Here is a 20,634-nt window from a genome sequence, read left to right as displayed (position 1 = left end):
TAAAACATAAAAAACCCTGAGTCTTGAATAGTTGTGTAAGAAGCAAGCATGGTGTTTACAGAGTGAGCAAGAGAGAGTTTTATGAGAAGAATGATTAAAGGAGGTACTAGAAGCTGGATTTTCTTCCCTTTTTTGTTTCTGGATTTTATTGGCAATGATATGGTTCTGCTACTGAAAATCCTGAGCCTTTTAATTTATATTAATTTATGGAAAATAAATGCTGGGTTTTATTTTATTTATTTGTTTCCTGATTGTTATGATGCCAGACGCAAAGGTTTTGGAAAGTATTAAAAAGCATGAAACTAGTTAAGGAAACCTGCGACCGTTCATGGAAACCTGAGAGGGGTGCAATCTCACGTATTAATATATTTCCTGTTCTGTCTTCGTATAGGTTTTACTTGTTTAATACGAGTGCAAGATCACCCTTTGCTTAAACGTGTGGCTGCTTTTATAAATTAAGGGGTGTTTGAGATTGTTACAACAATTATGGTTAACAATTATGGTTTAAAGTGTGATTTGATCATAAATATATTAAAATAATATTTTTTTAATTAAAAAATTATTTTTAATATTAACATATTAAACAATTTAAAAATATAATTTTTTTTAATTTTTAAAAAATATAATTTTAATTGTGTTTCCACATATTATCTTAATAAAGAAAGAAGGGCTGCTTTTTAATTTTATATTTTTTTATATTAAAAAAATTATATTTTTAATTGTGTTTCCACATATTATCTTAATAAAGAAAGAAGGGCTGCTTTTTAATTTTATATTTTTTTATATAAATATGTTTAATTTAAATATTTTAAAGAGGAATGATTTAGATAGTGTTTTGTGTTCGTGGTTGTGGTAGTAAGTATTTTTAAAATTATTAAAATAATATTTTTTTATTAAAAAATTATTTTTAATATTAATACATTAAACAATTTAAAAATATAATTTTTATTTTTTTTTAAATATGATTTTAATTGTGTTTCTAAATATTATCTTCATAAAGAAAGAAGGGCTGCTTTTCAATTTTATATTTTTTTATATGAATATTTTTAATTTATTAGATAGTGTTTGTGGTTGTGGTAATAAGTATTTTTTATTTTAAAATGAATCAAAATAGTATTTTTTTATTTTTAAAATTTATTTTTAATATTAATAAATTAAAATGATAAAAAAATAAAATAAAATTCAAAAACTCTTTTAGAAAAACAAGAAACATGCTTGTGAGATAGATGCATTTGCTTATAAAATCTTACATGCTTTTTTTTTTTTAATTTTTTACTGGGGGACAAATCCATTGCATTAAATAAAAAAAAAACACACACCTCTGCCAATTCAGATGAATTAGCGTTAGTCCCCCCTTCCATTTAAAAGGTCCTGGGTTTGAAATTAGAACCCATCTTTTATACACACACTTGTATGTTTTTTTAAATATTTTTTATGTTAAAATGTATTAAAATAATATTTTTTTTAATTTTTAAAAATTAATTTTAAAATTAGCACATCAAAATAATTCAAAATATATTAAAAAATTAATTTTTAATAAAAAAATTTAAATCTTTTAAAAATATATTTATACCATGTTCCCAAACCTTCAATCACAAATAACCACTAAGAAACCTCTAATGATAGCCTTTAATTTGATCTCACACTTTGAAAGGTGTTTATTAAAAACATAATAATAAAATAAAAATTCTGTGAAATCATTGTGTAGTTGGGCTACAAGTCTGTAATTAACTTAATTTGGTAAATCAAAATAAGAATTCTTTTCAAAGAAACTTTAGCGAGAATGGTAAGGAACTCAAGGGAAGAAGGCGAATATGCATGCATTCATCTTGACATGAGCTTTAAACATAGGCATAGCGATAAAAGAAAAGGAAAAAGGGCCAAAATCAGCAACAAATACATAGACTTGCTAACGCCACACCATCATTGTTAAATTAATATTGTTAAATAACAACAGTGCTTGCGCAAAGTAAAAAAATAAAAAAGAAAAAAGAAAAAACAAGGGTAAGAAACAACAAGGCCCGTTGTTAAATGCTAAACTCAGAATTAATAACAATGGAAATAAAGCGATCAAATAAAGTAAAACAAGCAACATCATAGATAACATGGGGATAACAAAGCAAACAAATACTAGAAAAATAAATCTAGTGATTTCATTTAAAATTTTAAGTTTTTAAATTATATTAATTTTTTAATATAATATCAAAATTTTCACAATCAAACAATACTTAAGAGTTGAAATTTTATTATTTTTATTTATTTAATAAAAAATAAAATATACAATATATATATATATATTAAATTGTTATTTAAATAATATAGGTGGACAAAAAACACAATTGTCGGCAGGGAAGCACGAGGAAGGCATAAAAGGTCGAAATAGGGGAAACAACAAGAACAAAGGCAGGTAAGAGGCCCACACAAATCCTACTTCGAAGATAGAACATATCAACAATTTGCGTGCAAGACCATTAACAAAAGCATTGATGTCGTGAGGGTGCATCATATAAATTAAATTCGAACCAGCCCATCAGGTTACCTTGAAATCTACCTGATTTAATAGTTGAATTGATTTGGATAATATGAGAGATTAATATGAGTGAATAACTGGTCAAATCTGTGAACTTAGCTTAGCGAAACTTGATGGAGATTTTTCAAAAAAATATATTTTTTCTCTTAGTTAAAGAACTTTTTTTCTCACATTATTTAGTTAGTTATTAATACTTTTAGAAGTTAACTATATATATAAATACTAGAAAAATATTTTATTTTTTTAATAAAAAATTTAAAATCCTTTAGGATATATATATTATATATTCACAAAAAAAATATGTTTTTTTAATATAGAATAATAATTTTTTTTTATTTAAATATCTTAACTATGATAATATATATAGCATCTTTTCAATATTAATTTTTTTTTAAAATAAAGTTTTAAATTTCATTATTTGCAACATGGATATGCTATATTTATATGTATTTTTTTCTAAATTTTAATTTTTTTTTTAATTTTTTCTAATTGACTTGAGACTTGCTCCTTCATCACATCAATCCCAAGTTGGATTTGACAATATGTTGTGAATAGCATAAATGAGTTTCGCACCCCATATGAAATTGAAGTAAAAGGTTGTGCCTTTCTAAGTGAAAACTTAAAGAAAATTCAGAATTGAAAAACCCATAAAAAACAAACAAAGCATCTCTAGTTCATAAAACAGATAATGAACACACACAGAAATATTTTATATATATATATATATAAAGCATACCCTCTGATTCTCTGTTAAAATATGACCCCTTGTTCTAAGTTTATTAATCAACCCCAGCTTCCACTTCCTCTCCTTGTCTATAAATCATCTATTTGTTAAATAAACAACTTTTCTCTCTCTTTCCTTCCCAATTCAACCTATCGGCTTGCTCTGTTCTGATTTCGATGGCAAACATCATTGCTCAAACCTTTAAAACCCAGCAATGGATGATCAGCAGGAGAGCGAGGCTGTGTTGTTCCCGAAACCAGCCACATTCGATGGCTGTATATATCTGTAAACATTAAACAATCTCCACTTCTTTTAAACCCAGCAATGTAGCATAATAATAGTTATTTTTTAAAATATTTTTTTATTTCATAATACATTATAATATTTTAAAAAAATTATTTTAAAAATAAACATATCAAAACAATCTAAAACATATAAAAAAATTTAAATTTTTTTTAAAACATGGGTTATCCCACGTTGTCAAATGCACACAAATTTCTGCAGATAGAAAAAGGAAATGAAGGGAAGTGTAAAAGAGGGACATAAGTTGCTTTTTTCTTCATTAGCAGCCCTCTCTGATCTGGGTTGAAATGAAGGAAAAACAAGAAAAATACAGTATTAGAAACACCACATTGCTCAGCAGCTAAATCAAGAGGAAAAATAAAAACTATCTAAATGATAAAAATTAAAAATTAAAAAGTTTGTTTTCTTTATAGTTTATATTCAAGTTTTTTATTACTTATATAATAATTATTAAAAATTTATATAATTATTAATTTTAAAATTTATAAAATTAATTATAGTACATACAAACTGTCTTAGTATACGCCATGATATTTTCCCTTAAATATTCAATTTTCTACGTATAAAAAGTCATATAACTTTCTATTTTGCATGGGATTAAGAGGTCAATAAAAAAGAACAGCATCAATTTCATTTTCAAACGAGAGAGAAGATTCATGGGGCATTGGCTCAGACTTCTTTGAGGAAGAAACAAAACAAAAAAGAAAAATCAATGATGGTGTGGGATGATGGGGATCTCATTCCTGTTTAATTTGGATAAAACAAAAGTGGAGATGTTATTATTTAAATGATTTATCGCGTGAGATATTTATTAAATGGATGAATCATCCTTATCTAAATATAAAAAATGAGCTGATTTTATTTACTTAAACAATTGAAATTATAGAGATAACCCCAACATCTATATATCATAATGTTTTAAGTCAGGGAGGGAGGGAGGGAGTCGTGTAACAACATCATCAACACTAACTTGTGCTATGTTTTTGTGTATTCATTACTATTTATCCTCTTGCATATTACTGTGGGTTCAAGTATTTTTTAAAAAAATTATTTTCATTCTCAAATTTTTTTTCCTACTTAATTGCACCTATTCTGAGCGAAAATTAGTACTCGGATGTTTTTTTTTAAGAAATATTTGCATTAAAAGAAAGAGTAGCAAGGTAAAAAGGACAGCTAAGATAAATAAAAATTTTTAATTTCATATTAAAGTTTATTTTAATCTCCTTTATTTTTTACTTATTAAATGATCGGTTTCTTTAATTATTAAAAATTTAAATTTTTCTTAAAAATTGATTTATCTTATTTTTTAGTCTCTATATGTTAGACAAGAGAGATTTGTTAGAATTTGATGGAAAAAAAAAGTCATAGTTGTTATTGATTTCAACTACTTAAATAATTGATTTTAATATTAATAAATTTTATTTGATAAAAAAAAAATCAACTACTATTATTTTATCTTCTCCTTACCAGAAAAAGGCAACTTTAACCACAAGTAAATTTTAAAGTTTAGATTAATTTTGAGTTTTTAAATTATTTTTTGGATTGTTTAAAGTTATAAAGAGATTTATCAGAGTATTTAGTATATTTTAGAAAAAAAGAAGTTTTTTAGCAAAAGACTATGAAAACTTGATTTTTCAATGACCCTTGAGTTGCGGGGTTAGAAGGCCCTCGAACTTAGGCTTTTTGTATTGTTTTGAAGGGCCAAAAACATTGGGATTTTTTTATTTTTATTTTTTATTTAAATAAAAAATAAATATAATAAAAAATTATTAAATTTAATTGAATTTATAAGTTGGATTATAGATTTGATAGATTGATCTAAAATTTCTAATTAATTTAATATTTTTTTAAAAAATATATTATATCAGAATTTATTTTTAAGCATTTCGTTTGGTTGTAATTTTTAGTCATGATGTATTTTTTTTAAAAAATAAATTAGAAAGAAAAAAAATTACACCCACCAGATTTTATAACCAAAATCACAAACTTAATAAGTTAAACTGTAAAATTCATATCGATCAAATATATTATTGTTTCAATTTTAAAAAAAATATGATATTAATTTTTTTAATATTTAATTTATTTTAAATTAACTTTCATAATATATTTTATTTTCTTTTCTATAATATTGATTGACTTTAATTTTTTTAATCATATTTATTTTTTTTAAATCCAAATCATATTATTATCCATATTCTAGTTGAATGAAATTATAAAAAAACTCTAACAATCTTACCATTTTTTTATGTTATTTCAAAAAATATGATCCGCCCGCGAACGCTAGTCAACTTGCTAGTAACAATTTAACAGGTGTCTCCTAGCGTGTTTGTAGCAGCGGTTCATCGTTACTCTATAAAACCTCCTCCTCGTCAGATCCACCGCCAAACCTAGGAAAGTACAATTAATTCTTTTACACTGACTTCGTCAGTACGAAATGTATCAGATCTGCACTCATCCCCTCACAATATCTATAAATAACTTTTTTTATTTTTATTTTTCATAAATAAAAGATGAACATTACTGTGTATTTATATTCCATCATCATGATTTCTATTTTCACTGCAAAAAAATAAATATTAATTGGCTGAAGAAAATGGAAACAGAAAAATAAATCTTTAATAATAATACTAATAATATCTTATAAATGGATTTGAAGACTGCAAGCAGCACGTGGCACATCAAACCCTTCAACTTCACACAAATGCTGGATATGTTCATTAAAAAAGGAAAATTCTAGATATTTATATTAAAATAATATTTTTTATACCAGCCTATTAAAATTTCCTAAAATAAATTGAATAAATATTTTTTTAAATAAAATACTATTTTTCAAAATATCTTAAACAGAGGCAGAAGCTGATGCGAAACAGACCTTGAAACTGTTACCACTCCTCCAACTTCACTCGCTGATAACAAGACTTGCTTCTCTGAGCTGAAGCTGGGAAATGGATTCTCTGCGTCTATTGCATTTTGTCATTCCTACTCCAACTAGAAGAAACCAATTCCATCACTCTCATTCTCATCATAAACTTGCCCGACCACCGGGACAGTGCGCTACCACCACGTTCTTCAATCCAAGGATCTCGATTCCGATTCGCGGAAGAATCGTTTGTGCTGTTTCCTCTACTCAAACCAGGTATTCTTATTCTTATGATCATCATTATTTGGCTTTTGTTTGGTTGACGCGATAATTCTATTCTTTTATTTTTCTTGTCATGTTTCTTGTTCTGATGGGTAGTTTAAGTTTGGCAGAGAAGAAGAGAGGGCAACGATGAAGAGCAAGTTGAATGTAAGGATAGATCACCAGGTTGAATTTGGTGAACATATTGTGATTGTGGGGTCAAGTAAAGAAATGGGTTCATGGAAGAAGAAGGTTCCGATGAAATGGACGGAGAATGGATGGGTCTGTGAGTTGGAGCTGAAAGGGGGTGAGGCTGTTGAGTTTAAGTTTGCTATTGTGAGCAAGGACAATGGTTTGGTGTGGGAAAATGGGCATAACCGGGCTTTGAAGCTTCCCAGAGAAGGGAGTTTTGCTATTGTTTGTCGATGGGGTGCGACTGGGGAGGCTGTCAATTTTTTGCCTTTGGAGTTTGAGCAGAATGGAGAGGAAGCGAAGGACGTTGGCGAGAATGATTCTGCTGGTGCTGATATCACTTTGGAGGCGGGAACAAGTCCTTTTGTTGGGCAGTGGCAAGGGAAGGCTGTCTCTTTCATGCGATCGAATGACCATGGGAACAGGGGAAGTGAAAGAAGATGGGACACGTCTGGTCTTCAGGGCTCGGTTTTAAAGCTAGTTGAAGGTGACTTGAATGCCAGGAATTGGCGGAGAAAGGTATTGATGTTAAAATGTGTGTTGTCAAATTTGGATTTCGTGGAAATTTTCCAATAACCATCCAAACCAATATTTTTATATACAGAAGTGAAATTGTTATATAATTATAAATAATTTGCGATTACTGTTTTGATTTTTTTTTTAATTTCACACACGCACACACACACAGCTTTCTATGCATGCATGTAAGATCAGCTTGCCATCATGTGTATATTAGTTAATGGCATAGCTGATTATGCGATTTGTAGAATTCTGGAGATTGTAAGGAAAGCGAGACATAGATTGAGACGGAGAACAGAAAATATATTTAAGATTATTTTCCATGTCCTGCCGTGAGTAAGAAAAACATCTTTAGTGCACAAATATATCCTCTCTCTCGATCTTTTGGTTATGTGCTGGAAATCATGCAAATAATGTAGATTGTTCTAGTGATGTGTGCTCATGGTATCAGAATGCAAAATATCCATATACACATACCGTCCACACTATTCAAAACAGAATATTTGTATTTGATATATGATGCAGCATAAGAATTTAGCTTTGAATTTGGACATATATTTTAGCTATGAATAGGAGACAAATGTTCAAGCGCCGAGCTTTAATTCTATGAGATAAAAGCTTAGATGATTCTTTGTGGGAGTTGGTTGAAGTTTTCTAGGCTGTTTTGAGCTCCAGAAGAGGCTACATTCAAATTATTAGCATCAAGGGAAATTCTGTCATTATCCAAATTGCTGGGAATTTCAGTAGCAGGGTTTAGTTTGTATTTTTCCAATTTAGATCTATATTTAATTAGAAAATCCAAGTGCCGTTAGGATGCTTAGCAAATAACTCCAGCATTACAACAAAGCTTTGTAGTTTTTCAATTCCAGTGGAGAATAGTGCAGGATTTTGCTTATTATGTTATGTGTGATGCTTTCCTTGTTATTAAAGGAGCGATTCCTTAAATCTACTCTTGTGAGGCTAGTAGTTTTATTCTGTTTTATTCAATTTGTCATACTTTCCCATCTGTTTTCATTGTCCAAGTCCCTAACTCACCATATTCTACAACCCTAGTCTTGAAATAATTAACCATGAACTTCCTTTAAAGTTTTTGTGCATCAATGTATGAGATGGAGTGGTTGGTTTTAGTGAAATCTTGCACCCATGGTACAGGTAATCCGGTACAAGTTTTAAGCATGGCAAATTTCATGGACAAAAACTGAACATTAGGAAGCAGATAATTATTCTAACAATGGACCCTATAGTCTATGACTCATGCTTCTTGTACTTGCTCTAGATTGAAGCAGCAACTGAAATGGCAGGATTTTGACAACTCATCCTACATGCCATTTGACTGAGGCATATTGACATTGGTTGTTCATTGTGTAATTGTTATTGTCTTCCGTGGTTTGCTCACTTAGATGCTTCTTTTTGTCATCATCTGAGTACATCTAGTTAATACAGAGTCATGGCTGCTTTATGTCACCGTATGTGTGAATGTATGTAAATTCAGAAACAATTATTTCATTGTATATGCCTGTAATTCATGATTTATGAGCTAAGTCAAAGACTCATTTATGTCTATTAAGACCTCATTGATTTTTCATTAACAGCTTGAAGTTGTGTGTGAGCTACTAGTTGGAAGTCTTCAGAGTAAGGACCGGTTGGAGGCTCTAATATACTCTGCTATCTATTTGAAGGTATTGCTTTATAACCTTAGAATCTTTTACTCTTTGGAAGTTTGTTTCCATCCATGCTTTCCTTAAATCTTTCTCTTATGCAGTGGATAAACACAGGGCAAGTTCCTTGCTTTGAAGATGGAGGTCATCACCGGCCAAATCGGCATGCTGAAATTTCCAGGCTTATATTCCAGGAATTAGAACAGGTGTCTTCAAGGAGAGATACTTCAGCCCAGGTAGCGTATCATTCTTTTTTTCATGGTTCAGATGTATCAAAATTTGACAGCATTTCATCCTTTCCCCCCCTCACCTAACAAGGATTGCACTGATCTGATTGCATTTTGTTTATTGTAAAGTTAAATATCAACAACAAAGTAGCATTTTCTTTATCCATTTAAGACTACTGATGTAGAACAAGCAAAGAAGCAAAAAATGAAAAGAGAATCATATTCTCAAACTCAACTTTAGTGGATCAATCGATATAACCTGTTTTTCAAATATTTAAGAGTGACATTCCATGTAGGCAGTGAAGCAATTACAAACTCAGAAACCTAAACCTCTCACAAAAACAAAATCCTCATACCAATCTAAGCAGAAAATAGAGGTTTCCAGGCAAGTATATTGTGAAATTTCCACCTAAATTTAGGATTCCTGACTTGAGTTATTGGCCATCCTGAATTGGTTTTCAGAGTGCTTTTGATGACAGTGCAACTAGTTTGTCTATCTCTCAGTATCTATTGACTTTGAGGGATTGAGTAGTGGTCCCTGTATGCCAGTGACCTGCTGTTCTGTTTTATGTTTTGGATGATATAATTTATGTTTTTTCTTACAATGGGAGCTCACAGTAGCAAAATAGATTGTTGAAGTTAACGCCCCTAATGTCTGATTAATATAATGATGTATATTTCTGTTGCTAGCATTGGTAATTTTGCTGAAACTGAAGACAACACAAATTATCAAGCAAAAGAAATGGGGAGGGGGTGGAACGGAGGACTGGCAGGGCTGGTGCAAACTGGCTTATGCTTGAACTTGGGTGTTGTCTCATTTCATATACTCAATGATAATATGACCATCAAAATCTTTCACTATCAAATGTGAACTTTATCTGCACTTCCATCTTTTATGTTAATGGTTTTTTGTGGTATATTTCATGTTCTGCACTTTCATCTTATATGTTACTGGTTTTTGGTGGTTTATTCATGTGTATCTATCCCATTTGACCTGTTAAAAAGTTCCTACTTTTCTTTAATTACAAGTTTTGAATTAATGTTCAGGAAGTGCTTGTTATTCGAAAAATCCATCCCTGTTTGCCATCATTCAAGGCAGAATTCACAGCATCTGTTCCTCTTACTCGGATTAGAGATATTGCTCATCGGGGTGACATTCCTCATGACCTTAAGGTTATATGATACATCACATAGCACTTGGTAAGTAATCTTTGCTGTAATCAAATAACTGGTGTTGATTTCTTTTCTTTTTCTTTTTTTTTTTTCACATCCAGCAAGAAATCTAACATACAATACAAAACAAACTTCATCGCAATGCTGGCCCTGAAGATTTAGTTGCTACTGAAGCAATGCTTGCAAGAATTACAAAGAACCCTGGGGAATATAGTGAAGCATTTGTTGAGCAATTCAAAATATTCCATCATGAACTCAAAGATTTCTTCAATGCAGGAAGGTCGGGTTATGACTCTTAAACCTCTGATTATCCTAACATTGTCAATAGGTCCTCGGTTCTAAGCAACCATTCAAGAGGAGGAAAATAAGGGATACAGAACATTGTTTTGGCTCAGCAATTTATATTAACTCCTTTTTCTTGCCCATCATCTTGTCCATATTCATGCTATCCACCATGGATCGTTTTTATGGAATGTGTTAGGACTTATGAGGAGAACTTCTCTGCATTTGATAAACCAGTTGTCATTTGTTGAGGTTTTTTATAGAACTAGGGGTTTTTCCACAATCTGTTTTATAAATTTATCTAAAACACTGTAATCAGAAAGGAACATTTTATTTTATTTTTTCATTTTTATTCATTTCAACAAGTTTCTAAATGGATGAACTTCTTGACTGGTTTAGTTTTTGTTGATTCAACTTTCTTTTTAAATTTTGGCTTTGCAGTCTTGCTGAACAACTTGTATCAATTAGAGAATCCTTGGATGAAAGGGGCTGTTCGGCTCTTACATTATTTATGGATTGCAAAAAGGTAAATCGTCCCCATTTAATTTTGGTTCTCTGTTATTATTATGAATTGTATAGAGTTGCCACATGATAACAAGTACATTTCATTAACAACCTAATCTGTCTCATTGGCTCTATGCCTGTACTTTGTACATTCATTGAATCACAGTTATGCTACATATGTTAGGATCTTTTATGTTCCTAATGATGAAACCTTTTGTACTTCTATAAATTCAATCTTGGTGCTTAGTCATGTGATAATTAGGCACTGCTAGTTTTAATTCAACATTGTTGGTTAATTTTATTAATTCTAATTTTGCACAGAAATTTATGAGAGACTTGTTTGTATTTTCAGAATTTGGATTCTGCCGAAGAATCACGCACTATTTTTGAACTGATCAAAACTATGCAATCCCTGAATGCTCTGAGAGATATAATTGTAAAAGGTCTTGAAAGTGGAATCGGGACTGATGCATCTGATGCTGCAATAGCTATGCGTCAAAAGGTGAGCTCATGCTCAGCAATCTTTTAGCAAGAGCTTGAAATTAGCAAGCAGTGGCTGGAGTTTGATGGTTCTGCCCTTGATGATTCCTTTTTTATTTTTTATTTTTTGTTCTCTCATAAGTCCTTTTGTCAATTCTTACATATAACTGTAATATTTGGGTTTCTTTACAGTGGCGTCTATGTGAGATTGGTCTTGAAGACTATTCTTTTGTTCTTCTGAGCAGGTGTGCAAGACTCTGTCTTAGTTTACTAAAGATGCTTTTTGCTTTTTCCTAGACATGATCACATAAATCCTTTTGTCAATTCTTACATATAACTGTAATATTTGGATAAATTGTATCTGGCCATGCTTTTTGCTTGTTTGACGCTCACCAACCCATACATTAACTTGTATTTCACAACATTTGGTACTTCAAAAAAAGATTCCATGATCTGTACGAAATTGCCTTGAAGAATCTGCAGAAAAAAAGTCTTATGCCTTGGGAGACCAAGCATGGCCAGAATATATTTTTATGCTGCAGGATAACACAAATGATGGAAGGAAAAAGCTATTTGAAATTTTTTCCTGGGACCAGCACGATCACAATATTTTCTGATGTGGCATCTTGATGTCTTACTGGGTGAAAAGAGATTTTAAGTGATTCCACTCATGCATGTCATACTCTTTCGGCTGCAAATGAAAACATTGGTAGTGGTTCAAATGACCTAATTTACTGATGGATATATTTACTTAATTTTCTTCCATTCTGGAGTTGATTTAGCCTATAAAGATTTGATTTAGTTTTCTGTTTGGAATTCATGCATGGGTTGGATGTTATTGGTCCGTATAGGTTTCTCAATGCACTTGAAGCTATGGGAGGTGCTAAATGGCTTGCAGACAATGTGGAGTCAAAGAATATAAGCTCTTGGAGTGAACCACTTGGTGCGCTGATTGTTGGTGTTCATCAACTTGCTTTATCTGGTTGGAAACCAGAAGAATGTGAAGCTATTGGAGCCGAGCTTCTTGCCTGGCAAGAGAAAGGTCTCCTTGAAAAGGAAGGTACTTGTTAGTTCTCTAGTGCTGGAAACATTTCTGTTCCAGTGAACGTGCTATTGTTAACTTCCTTTTCTTGGCTTCTTCTATTACTATAAAGGAAGTGAAGATGGGAAGATAATTTGGGTACTAAGGCTTAAAGCTACTCTTGATAGAGCAAGAAGGCTCACCGAGGAATATTCTGAAGTTCTTCTTCAAACATTTCCACAAAGAGTGCAGGTATAAGATTTAGTTTTCTCCTTTTCTTCTTTAGTTTTTTTTTCTTTCCTTGTTAGGACCACATCTACATCTGCTGTTTGATATTCCTGGTTTCTTGATGGATTAATACTTCTATTGTTCTCCATCCCGTTTTACTTTTCTGTTTTTACTTTCTAATTTTTAATAAATATCGTGTATCACTTTGACAGACACACATTTTTAAAATTACCCTTTTGTTGGAAAACATGTTAACTTATCTTTTGAGAATTGGTATTTCTGCTAGTGGAAATTAATAGGAATAATGTTGGAAAGTCTATTACTGCCCTGTAAATTACTTAGAAGGTCGATGAATTACTTTGACATATGTTGAAAGGAAAATACGAGCAAAGAAAATGGAATGCATTTTTTTTTACCTGATGGGGGTCATGAACTCTGACAATTTGCAGAGCTAGATTTGCTGAAAACAATCTATCTTAATAAATCAAGGCTTTAAGAGTGCTAAAATTATTTCATGGATGCTATCCATGAACTACTGGAAAAGTATTAGAGTTATAAATAGACTCTGAATTGTGATTAAAATTGTTCCCTGACCCTTGCAGATGCTTGGAAAAGCACTTGGAATTCCTGAAAACAGTATAAGGACGTATACTGAAGCTGAGATTCGTGCTGGGTATGTAGACATTTTTTTTAATCCTAAAGAATGTGATCTTCTAGATAGCCTTGCACAAACTATGGTGATACTTTGTGCTTCTGATTTCAAAACCATACGAATATCTTACTGTTTATAGAAATACTGTAACTTCTAACTTGTAGATTTCATATGTAGGGTAATTTTTCAGGTTTCAAAACTTTGTACCCTGCTTTTGAAAGCGGTTAGAAGTACCCTTGGTTCCCATGGTTGGGATATTCTTGTTCCTGGAGCTGCTAGTGGCACACTAGTACAGGTACACTTGATCATTTTTGCTTCAATTGCTTTTAATAAGAAGCACACCAATATTATAAAATAGCATTAGTAATTATTTGCGGATTCCTAACTTTATCATTTTTGCTTAAGATAAAAAATTTAATTTTGGGAGATGTCACTAATGGAGTTTAACGAGCTGATAAGCAGCCTCATTCTGTGCTCATGCATCAACCTTAGTTTTTGGTGTCACTATTCTTCCATTTCCCTGGAAGAAAAAGGAAAAGGAGGAAAAGGAGAAGAGGGAAAGAGATAGTTCTCAGGGGTTGGGTCAATGATGGCTACTCATCTGAATGACAAGAAGTTTGATAAAAGCCCAGAATGACCATGTACAATAATGCTGTTTATTCCCGGGTTCAAATCAGAGTTACCACTTTATGGTGCTTGTGGATGGAAAGCACTTCATCATTTCAAGCACCCTTGCTTATGAGATAACTTTTGTGGTGTATGATAGTTTCCTGACCTCTTTATCGGTACCCTGCATGGTACTTTTGGGGTGTGATTATTTTCTTGGCCTTCTGATGTCTTTCCTTTATTTATTTATTTTTCTTCAGGGTGTAGAATGCATCATTCTCCTTGTTGTAACTTAGGTTTTCCTTTCTAATAAAATGTTTTTCTTATTTGTGATAAAGGACAATTAACTGAAATTCATAATGTTGGTTGAAATTTTGGTTCAAACCAAGTAAATCTCAGCCGAATCAATGTTGCAGCGGCTGAGCTAACTGGATCAGCTATCATACCTGTGTTCTCAAAACCATTCCTTTGAAGCCATCTCCCTCCTATGTTTGTACAAGGATTCTTTAGTGTAGTGGCTAATTGGAATAGTTGTTGTTCATTGTTTTACTTTGAAAAGAAACTTTAGTGTGCCCTTGCTTGTTGGTCTGTCGGAATTACCATGGCCCTTGGTTTTCATGCTCAGTGATCTTAAAATTGGTAAATGCCATAGTTCCCCATGAAGTTGTCTTTAGCCTCTCAGATCGTGGTCAAACACATGATCATGGTCAAACACATCAATTGCAACAAAAGCTTTTAGTATTAGATGCTCTCATCGATGTTAAATTTATAAATCCACGTTTATGCATTACATCTTTAAAAAATTGTTGGTCAATATGACATTCAGTTGCTGTGTCATAGGTTGAGAGCATTGTGCCCGGATCATTGCCATCGACAATAGAAGGACCTATAGTTCTTGTGGTGAACAAAGCTGATGGAGATGAAGAGGTTTAAATGTCTTTCATCTCGATATATTTTATGTCTTGTTCATCATAGTACACATGAACTTTCTCACTTACTATACAAGTATATCTTGCAGGTAACAGCTGCTGGAAGTAACATAGTGGGAATTATACTTCTGCAAGAGCTGCCTCACTTATCTCATCTTGGTGTTAGGGCTCGTCAAGCAAGTTCCTTCACTAAATTCTAAATATCTCAAGTCATTACAGACTGTTGAAAAATGTATAAATAAAGGTGAACTTTAATGGATTTGGTTTTCTGCAGGAGAGGGTTGTCTTTGTGACATGTGAAGATGATGATAAAATTGCTGATATGCGAAAGCTTACTGGAAAAAATGTGAGGTTAGTGTGTCGGAACACCTATGATATGAAATCAATTCTTGTGTCTTCATAATGTTTTTGGATTTGATGGTTAGAAATATGCAGCATGTGGTTGTGTTTGATTTCTGCCCTCTTCCTCTTCCTCTTTATGGTTTTAATTTCTGTGGTTTGCAGGTTGGAAGCTTCCTTGACTGGCGTAAATCTAACTCTCTCTTCATCAGATGATATTGTTGCAGAAGATCTTTCAGGCAACGGTTCATCAACAGTTGAACCTCGTGGATCTCATGATCCATTCTTGTCTGCTGTTAAAGCTCACTCCAATAAGGTACGATAACTTATCTATTACTTTTATGTAATTGTAACTCTTCAACCGCCCTGTGATTATAGTAGATGTGGTTTATCAAAATTGACAAATATTTAATTTTATCAAGGGTGTTTCTGCTGGAGGTCTTATACTTCTCGCAGATGCAGATGCACAAACATCAGGCGCAAAGGCTGCTGCTTGTGGTCGTTTAGCTTCTTTGACAGCAGCTTCGAAAAAGGGTAATGTTGGTTGGTTGTTAAGATGGTTTACCTTTTCGTGAATGAAATGTGTTTCACCTTTTGCTATATGGATTTTAATTTGCCGACCACTTGCCTTCTTTATTCTCATTATTAACCATCACATTTACATATGATTTTTATAACTGCGTTGGGCACTGGGATCTTTGAGTGTCACAAATCTCCTTGGGAAGTTTTTTCATCAGGTTTAACAACGTTAAAATCAAACCGAATGGCACCAGAAATCATTCTAATAGGAATTGGAGTTCCCTTCCCAAGTACAAAAATACAATTAAATACTTTTAGGAAAAATTGAACATCTATCCTTGTTTTTTTGTTTTTCTTTTTAAAAATAACAGTCGTAAAAATGTTCTTGACTTCTGCTGCATCAACTGGATCCGCCAAGAAGTACATGTGATACTTGACACAACATGAACTTTTTTATTATAAGTGGGCAGCATTTGAGAGTAAAAGATGGATTAAAAATTGGAAGAAGTTCGTGAATTAGAGGAATTAAATAGTTATTAGACGACCTCCTTCATTACATGTTATATTTGCATGTTTTCTGTACTGGCTGACTTTTTGTGGATTTGCTTTTTAAATGGCAGTTTCCAGTGACCAAGGTGTGCTGGCTTCATTTGAAGTTCCTAAGAGCATGGTTATACCTTTTGGTTCTATGGAATTGGCACTCAAGCATAGCAAATCTATGGAAACATTCACGTCATTTCTAGAACAGATTGAAACAGCTAGGCTGGATGGGGGCGAACTTGACAAGCTATGCTTTAAACTCCAGGAACTGATCTCTTCCCTGCGGCTTCCAAAAGACACCATTGATGGAATAGGTCGAATGTTTCCAGACAATGCAAGACTGATTGTACGCTCAAGTGCCAATGTTGAGGACTTGGCTGGAATGTCAGCTGCTGGTCTTTATGAATCAATTCCCAATGTTAGCCCATCAAATCCAACTGCATTTACAAATGCTGTTAGCCAAGTATGGGCTTCATTGTACACACGGAGAGCAGTTCTAAGCCGTCGAGCTGCTGGCGTGCCTCAGAAAGATGCCACAATGGCAGTTCTGGTGCAAGAAATGCTTTCACCAGATCTATCATTCGTGCTCCACACAGTCAGCCCAACTGACCGTGATCAGAACTCCGTTGAAGCAGAGATTGCCCCTGGGCTGGGTGAGACCCTAGCTTCTGGCACCAGAGGCACTCCATGGCGCCTTTCATGCGGGAAGTTTGATGGGCACGTGAGAACATTGGCATTTGCAAATTTCAGTGAGGAGATGCTGGTGTCCGGTGCAGGTCCTGCTGATGGCGACGTAACCCGTTTGACTGTAGACTACAGCAAGAAGCCATTAACAGTTGATCCAATATTCCGTCACCAACTGGGTCAGCGTCTCTGTTCAGTAGGCTTTTTCCTCGAAAGGGAGTTTGGCAGCCCACAGGATGTGGAAGGATGTGTGGTTGGAGAAGATATCTATGTCGTTCAGACACGCCCACAACCTCAGTAAAGCTTCTCTTATTCTGTATTAAAGGTGAAGGGAAGATTACTTCCCAACCGGGAACTTCGTATCTTTGGCAATGGTAAGCATCGACTTTAGTAAGGCTTCTCTTTACACCGTTACACATTTCATTGGGAGAGAGTATAGCTCTAGTGGCTGGAAGGTATGTATATTGTCCATGGATATAAAGGTATGTAGCACAAAATAATGCCGCTTCTTAGACTCTTCTCAAAAGGTTGTAGAAATTAATAAAATAAAGATGAGAAAAATAAAATTAATGATCAAAATCAAAGAATTTTATGGTTTTGAGAAATTCATTAGTGATATCATAATAATAATTTTATAAAATTCACTTAAAAAGAAAAAAAAGAAGACAGAAGCAAGCAAGAGAGAATAAAATGATATTCTCTTTCTTGTATATTACCATTAATGTTTCTGGCCAAAGTCTATCAAACTCCCTCTCTTCAGTTGAGACTAATATATCCATTCTAACTTCTCGCAAACTTTAGTTTATGTTATTGTAGCTGAATCATATTCAAAGCTTAATGATGGCGGAAGATATGATTTCGTGTCATTTAAAGATAGTGACCAGGGAGATTGTTTTAAATATATGTACAATAGCAGTTTAGATGTTGCAAATATTTAAATGTAAGATTTTGTGTGAAAAAAAAATAAAATAAAATAGGTGTGGATTGTTTTGTATGTTTTGGGATGCAAGTTTCCTTTTAATTGTTCTATATTAGATTTATTGCTTATATTTTTTATACTACTTTTTGTTTCATTTTTTTTAATTTCTACTAATTGCTCTGATTAAAATTAAAAAAAAAAAACAATGCCACGTGTCATTCAGATCTGATGTGTCAAGCCCCAAGTTATTTGTCACTGGAAAATGGGGTGGAATCTCATTCAAAGGGTAACATTAAGAAAATATCTAGAATAGAGGGATGTGATAAACAGAAAGAAGAAGGTAGAGGAGCCACATTGAAAAAATGTTAAGAAATGGGGGATGAAAGTGCAATTTCCCCCCACAAGATTTGTTAATCGCTATGATGTGTAAATGGAATAAAGTTGAGTATTTCATTAATTTTCAGATAATATAATTAAGACTTGCTTTAATCTACAAGACACTAAGGTTAAAACCACACAGTGCAAATAGACGGATGAGTATTTTAAAGTGCAAGCAAGATGATAACTTATATATGATTAAAAGAATCTTCGTTTAGCAAAAAAAAATTACAAATTCATAGTTAGATCACCTTGGAAAGGAAAAGAATGTAGTATATACCATGGTTTGTCCTCTGCCCTGATCTGCCATTGGAAAATAATAGCGAACACATGCAGGATCAGTACAAAAAGAAAGCTCCAGTTTCTTTTAATTACCAGGAAAACAACTCAGAGGCCAGGACCTAGATAATCTACATCTCATCTTTACGGATTTGAGCTTTCAGTCATTTTAAGTGTAATGGAGTTCCGCATTTCACCGACCATGCATTTGCTGAATGTCGGATGCATTCACAACATATGAAAAACAATGCAGTAGACACAAGTTGGCCATGGCATCCCCTTCATTATGAAAATCCAATTAAGTATGCACTCTTGCCATAATCTCTGCAACGCTAGCAATGTATTTTTTGCATGAACATCAAGGGAATTCAATGTGGTTTCATCTCAAATGATACTTTTTTGACTGCCAAAGTTGTCACACAGCGGCTTCAAATATTATAATTGCCTTTTCCCACTTTTTAGTCATCGGAGCACTTACAACGCAGATACAAGTTGACTGCATGACTAAGATCACCACTTCCAGGAATCCCGGTAAGAAGAAATGTGATCGGTACAAATTTGAGTAGAATCGCTTCAGGTCTGGCAGTCACTGTCTGGAGCCAATTGGAAAGACTGTTACAGAGCATATCTCCTCCTCTTTTTGCAGAAATGATGGCGATGCCCTGTCCAAGTTGAAAAACGAGATTTCAGGAAAAGAAATTAACGTTGTTACTCTGGAAATTCACAGTACATCTTGCTCGACTTACGTCCTCGCATGACGCGATTGAAAACCTCGGGAACCTATATCAAGCCATGACATTCAGCAATTTATAAATACCATGTCGGGAAATAAAAGTTTAGCGTGTAGAGGAAGGAAAAATACTTGTTTTCCATATCTTATATGTAATTGCGGAGCTAGACATTTTTTCTAGATTATTAAATAAATATATAATTTTTTAAAGAAATTAATTATTAATTAATGTATATAAATTTTTAAAGTTAATAATAAAGTTTTAATTTAAATATATTATTTAAAATATTAAAAGATAAATTCAAAAATATATCAAATTGAAGTAAAAAGTAAAAGTTAACTCATTATTAAAGTTATATTTTTTGATGTTTTATAAAATATAATTTATTTATAATCAAATCTGAATTGATATTGTAATAACCCCTTAACCTCGATAAAATAACAATCAATAAAGTAATTAAATTTTTTTTTCTTTTAATTTCTCCTTCTTTCACTTGATTCTTTTTTAAATTAGTGTTTTATAAGTTAGACTTTATAAATTTACAAGGTTATTCTTTTATTTTTTTTCTTAGATTTTTTTATGTTTTTCCCTTACTTTTCTCTCTTTTTCTCTTGTTTTTTTTCTTTCTATTCTTCTTTTGCCTAGTCAGCAATATATAAAAAGAAGGAAAAGATGATTTGTTTTATTTTTTAATAGCAAATAATCATTTTATCCTTAATAAGTTGTTTTGCTTTTATTTAATAGGTTTTTTTTATTAGCACTATCAAATTCCATTCATTTTAAAATTTTAGTTATATTTTATTTAATATATTTTAAGATCCCTTATAAAATTTCATATTAATTTGATAATTGGATTGAAAATTATGTATAATAATATAAAACTAGTTAAATTGTGATTTTTCATCAAATTTATGAATTCCTCCAAAAATTCTAAAATTTTAATCCAAACTAAAATATTATATTACAAAAATCCACTTAAATTTTTAAAATTTTTTTACTAACTCAATTATAAATTATAAATTATAATTTTTTTATATAAAATTAATAAAAAAAATATTAATAAAATCTTAACCTAAAATACAACCCATCCTAACCC

General features: G+C 32.1%; 1 protein-coding gene across 1 annotated transcript; it reads left to right on the top strand.

Annotated features, from left to right (window-relative positions):
* The first annotated feature begins 6,387 nt into the window (after nucleotides 1-6,387).
* On the top strand, nucleotides 6,388-17,781 carry LOC105107699 (phosphoglucan, water dikinase, chloroplastic-like). The gene is given in 19 exon segments (XM_011001720.1): nucleotides 6,388-6,693; nucleotides 6,810-7,389; nucleotides 8,982-9,068; nucleotides 9,152-9,283; nucleotides 10,322-10,447; nucleotides 10,549-10,727; nucleotides 11,171-11,255; nucleotides 11,586-11,735; nucleotides 11,906-11,958; nucleotides 12,565-12,773; nucleotides 12,868-12,986; nucleotides 13,565-13,635; nucleotides 13,792-13,909; nucleotides 15,061-15,147; nucleotides 15,239-15,325; nucleotides 15,424-15,500; nucleotides 15,654-15,804; nucleotides 15,911-16,022; nucleotides 16,628-17,781. Coding segments are annotated over 19 exon segments (3,519 nt in total). The 5' UTR covers nucleotides 6,388-6,502; the 3' UTR covers nucleotides 17,533-17,781.
* Nucleotides 17,782-20,634: the final 2,853 nt, after the last annotated feature.

Source organism: Populus euphratica, unplaced genomic scaffold, assembly GCF_000495115.2.
Source record: "Populus euphratica unplaced genomic scaffold, PopEup_1.0 scaffold170.1, whole genome shotgun sequence".
Lineage (NCBI taxonomy): Eukaryota > Viridiplantae > Streptophyta > Magnoliopsida > Malpighiales > Salicaceae > Populus > Populus euphratica.
This window is presented reverse-complemented; position numbering and strand designations above follow the sequence as displayed.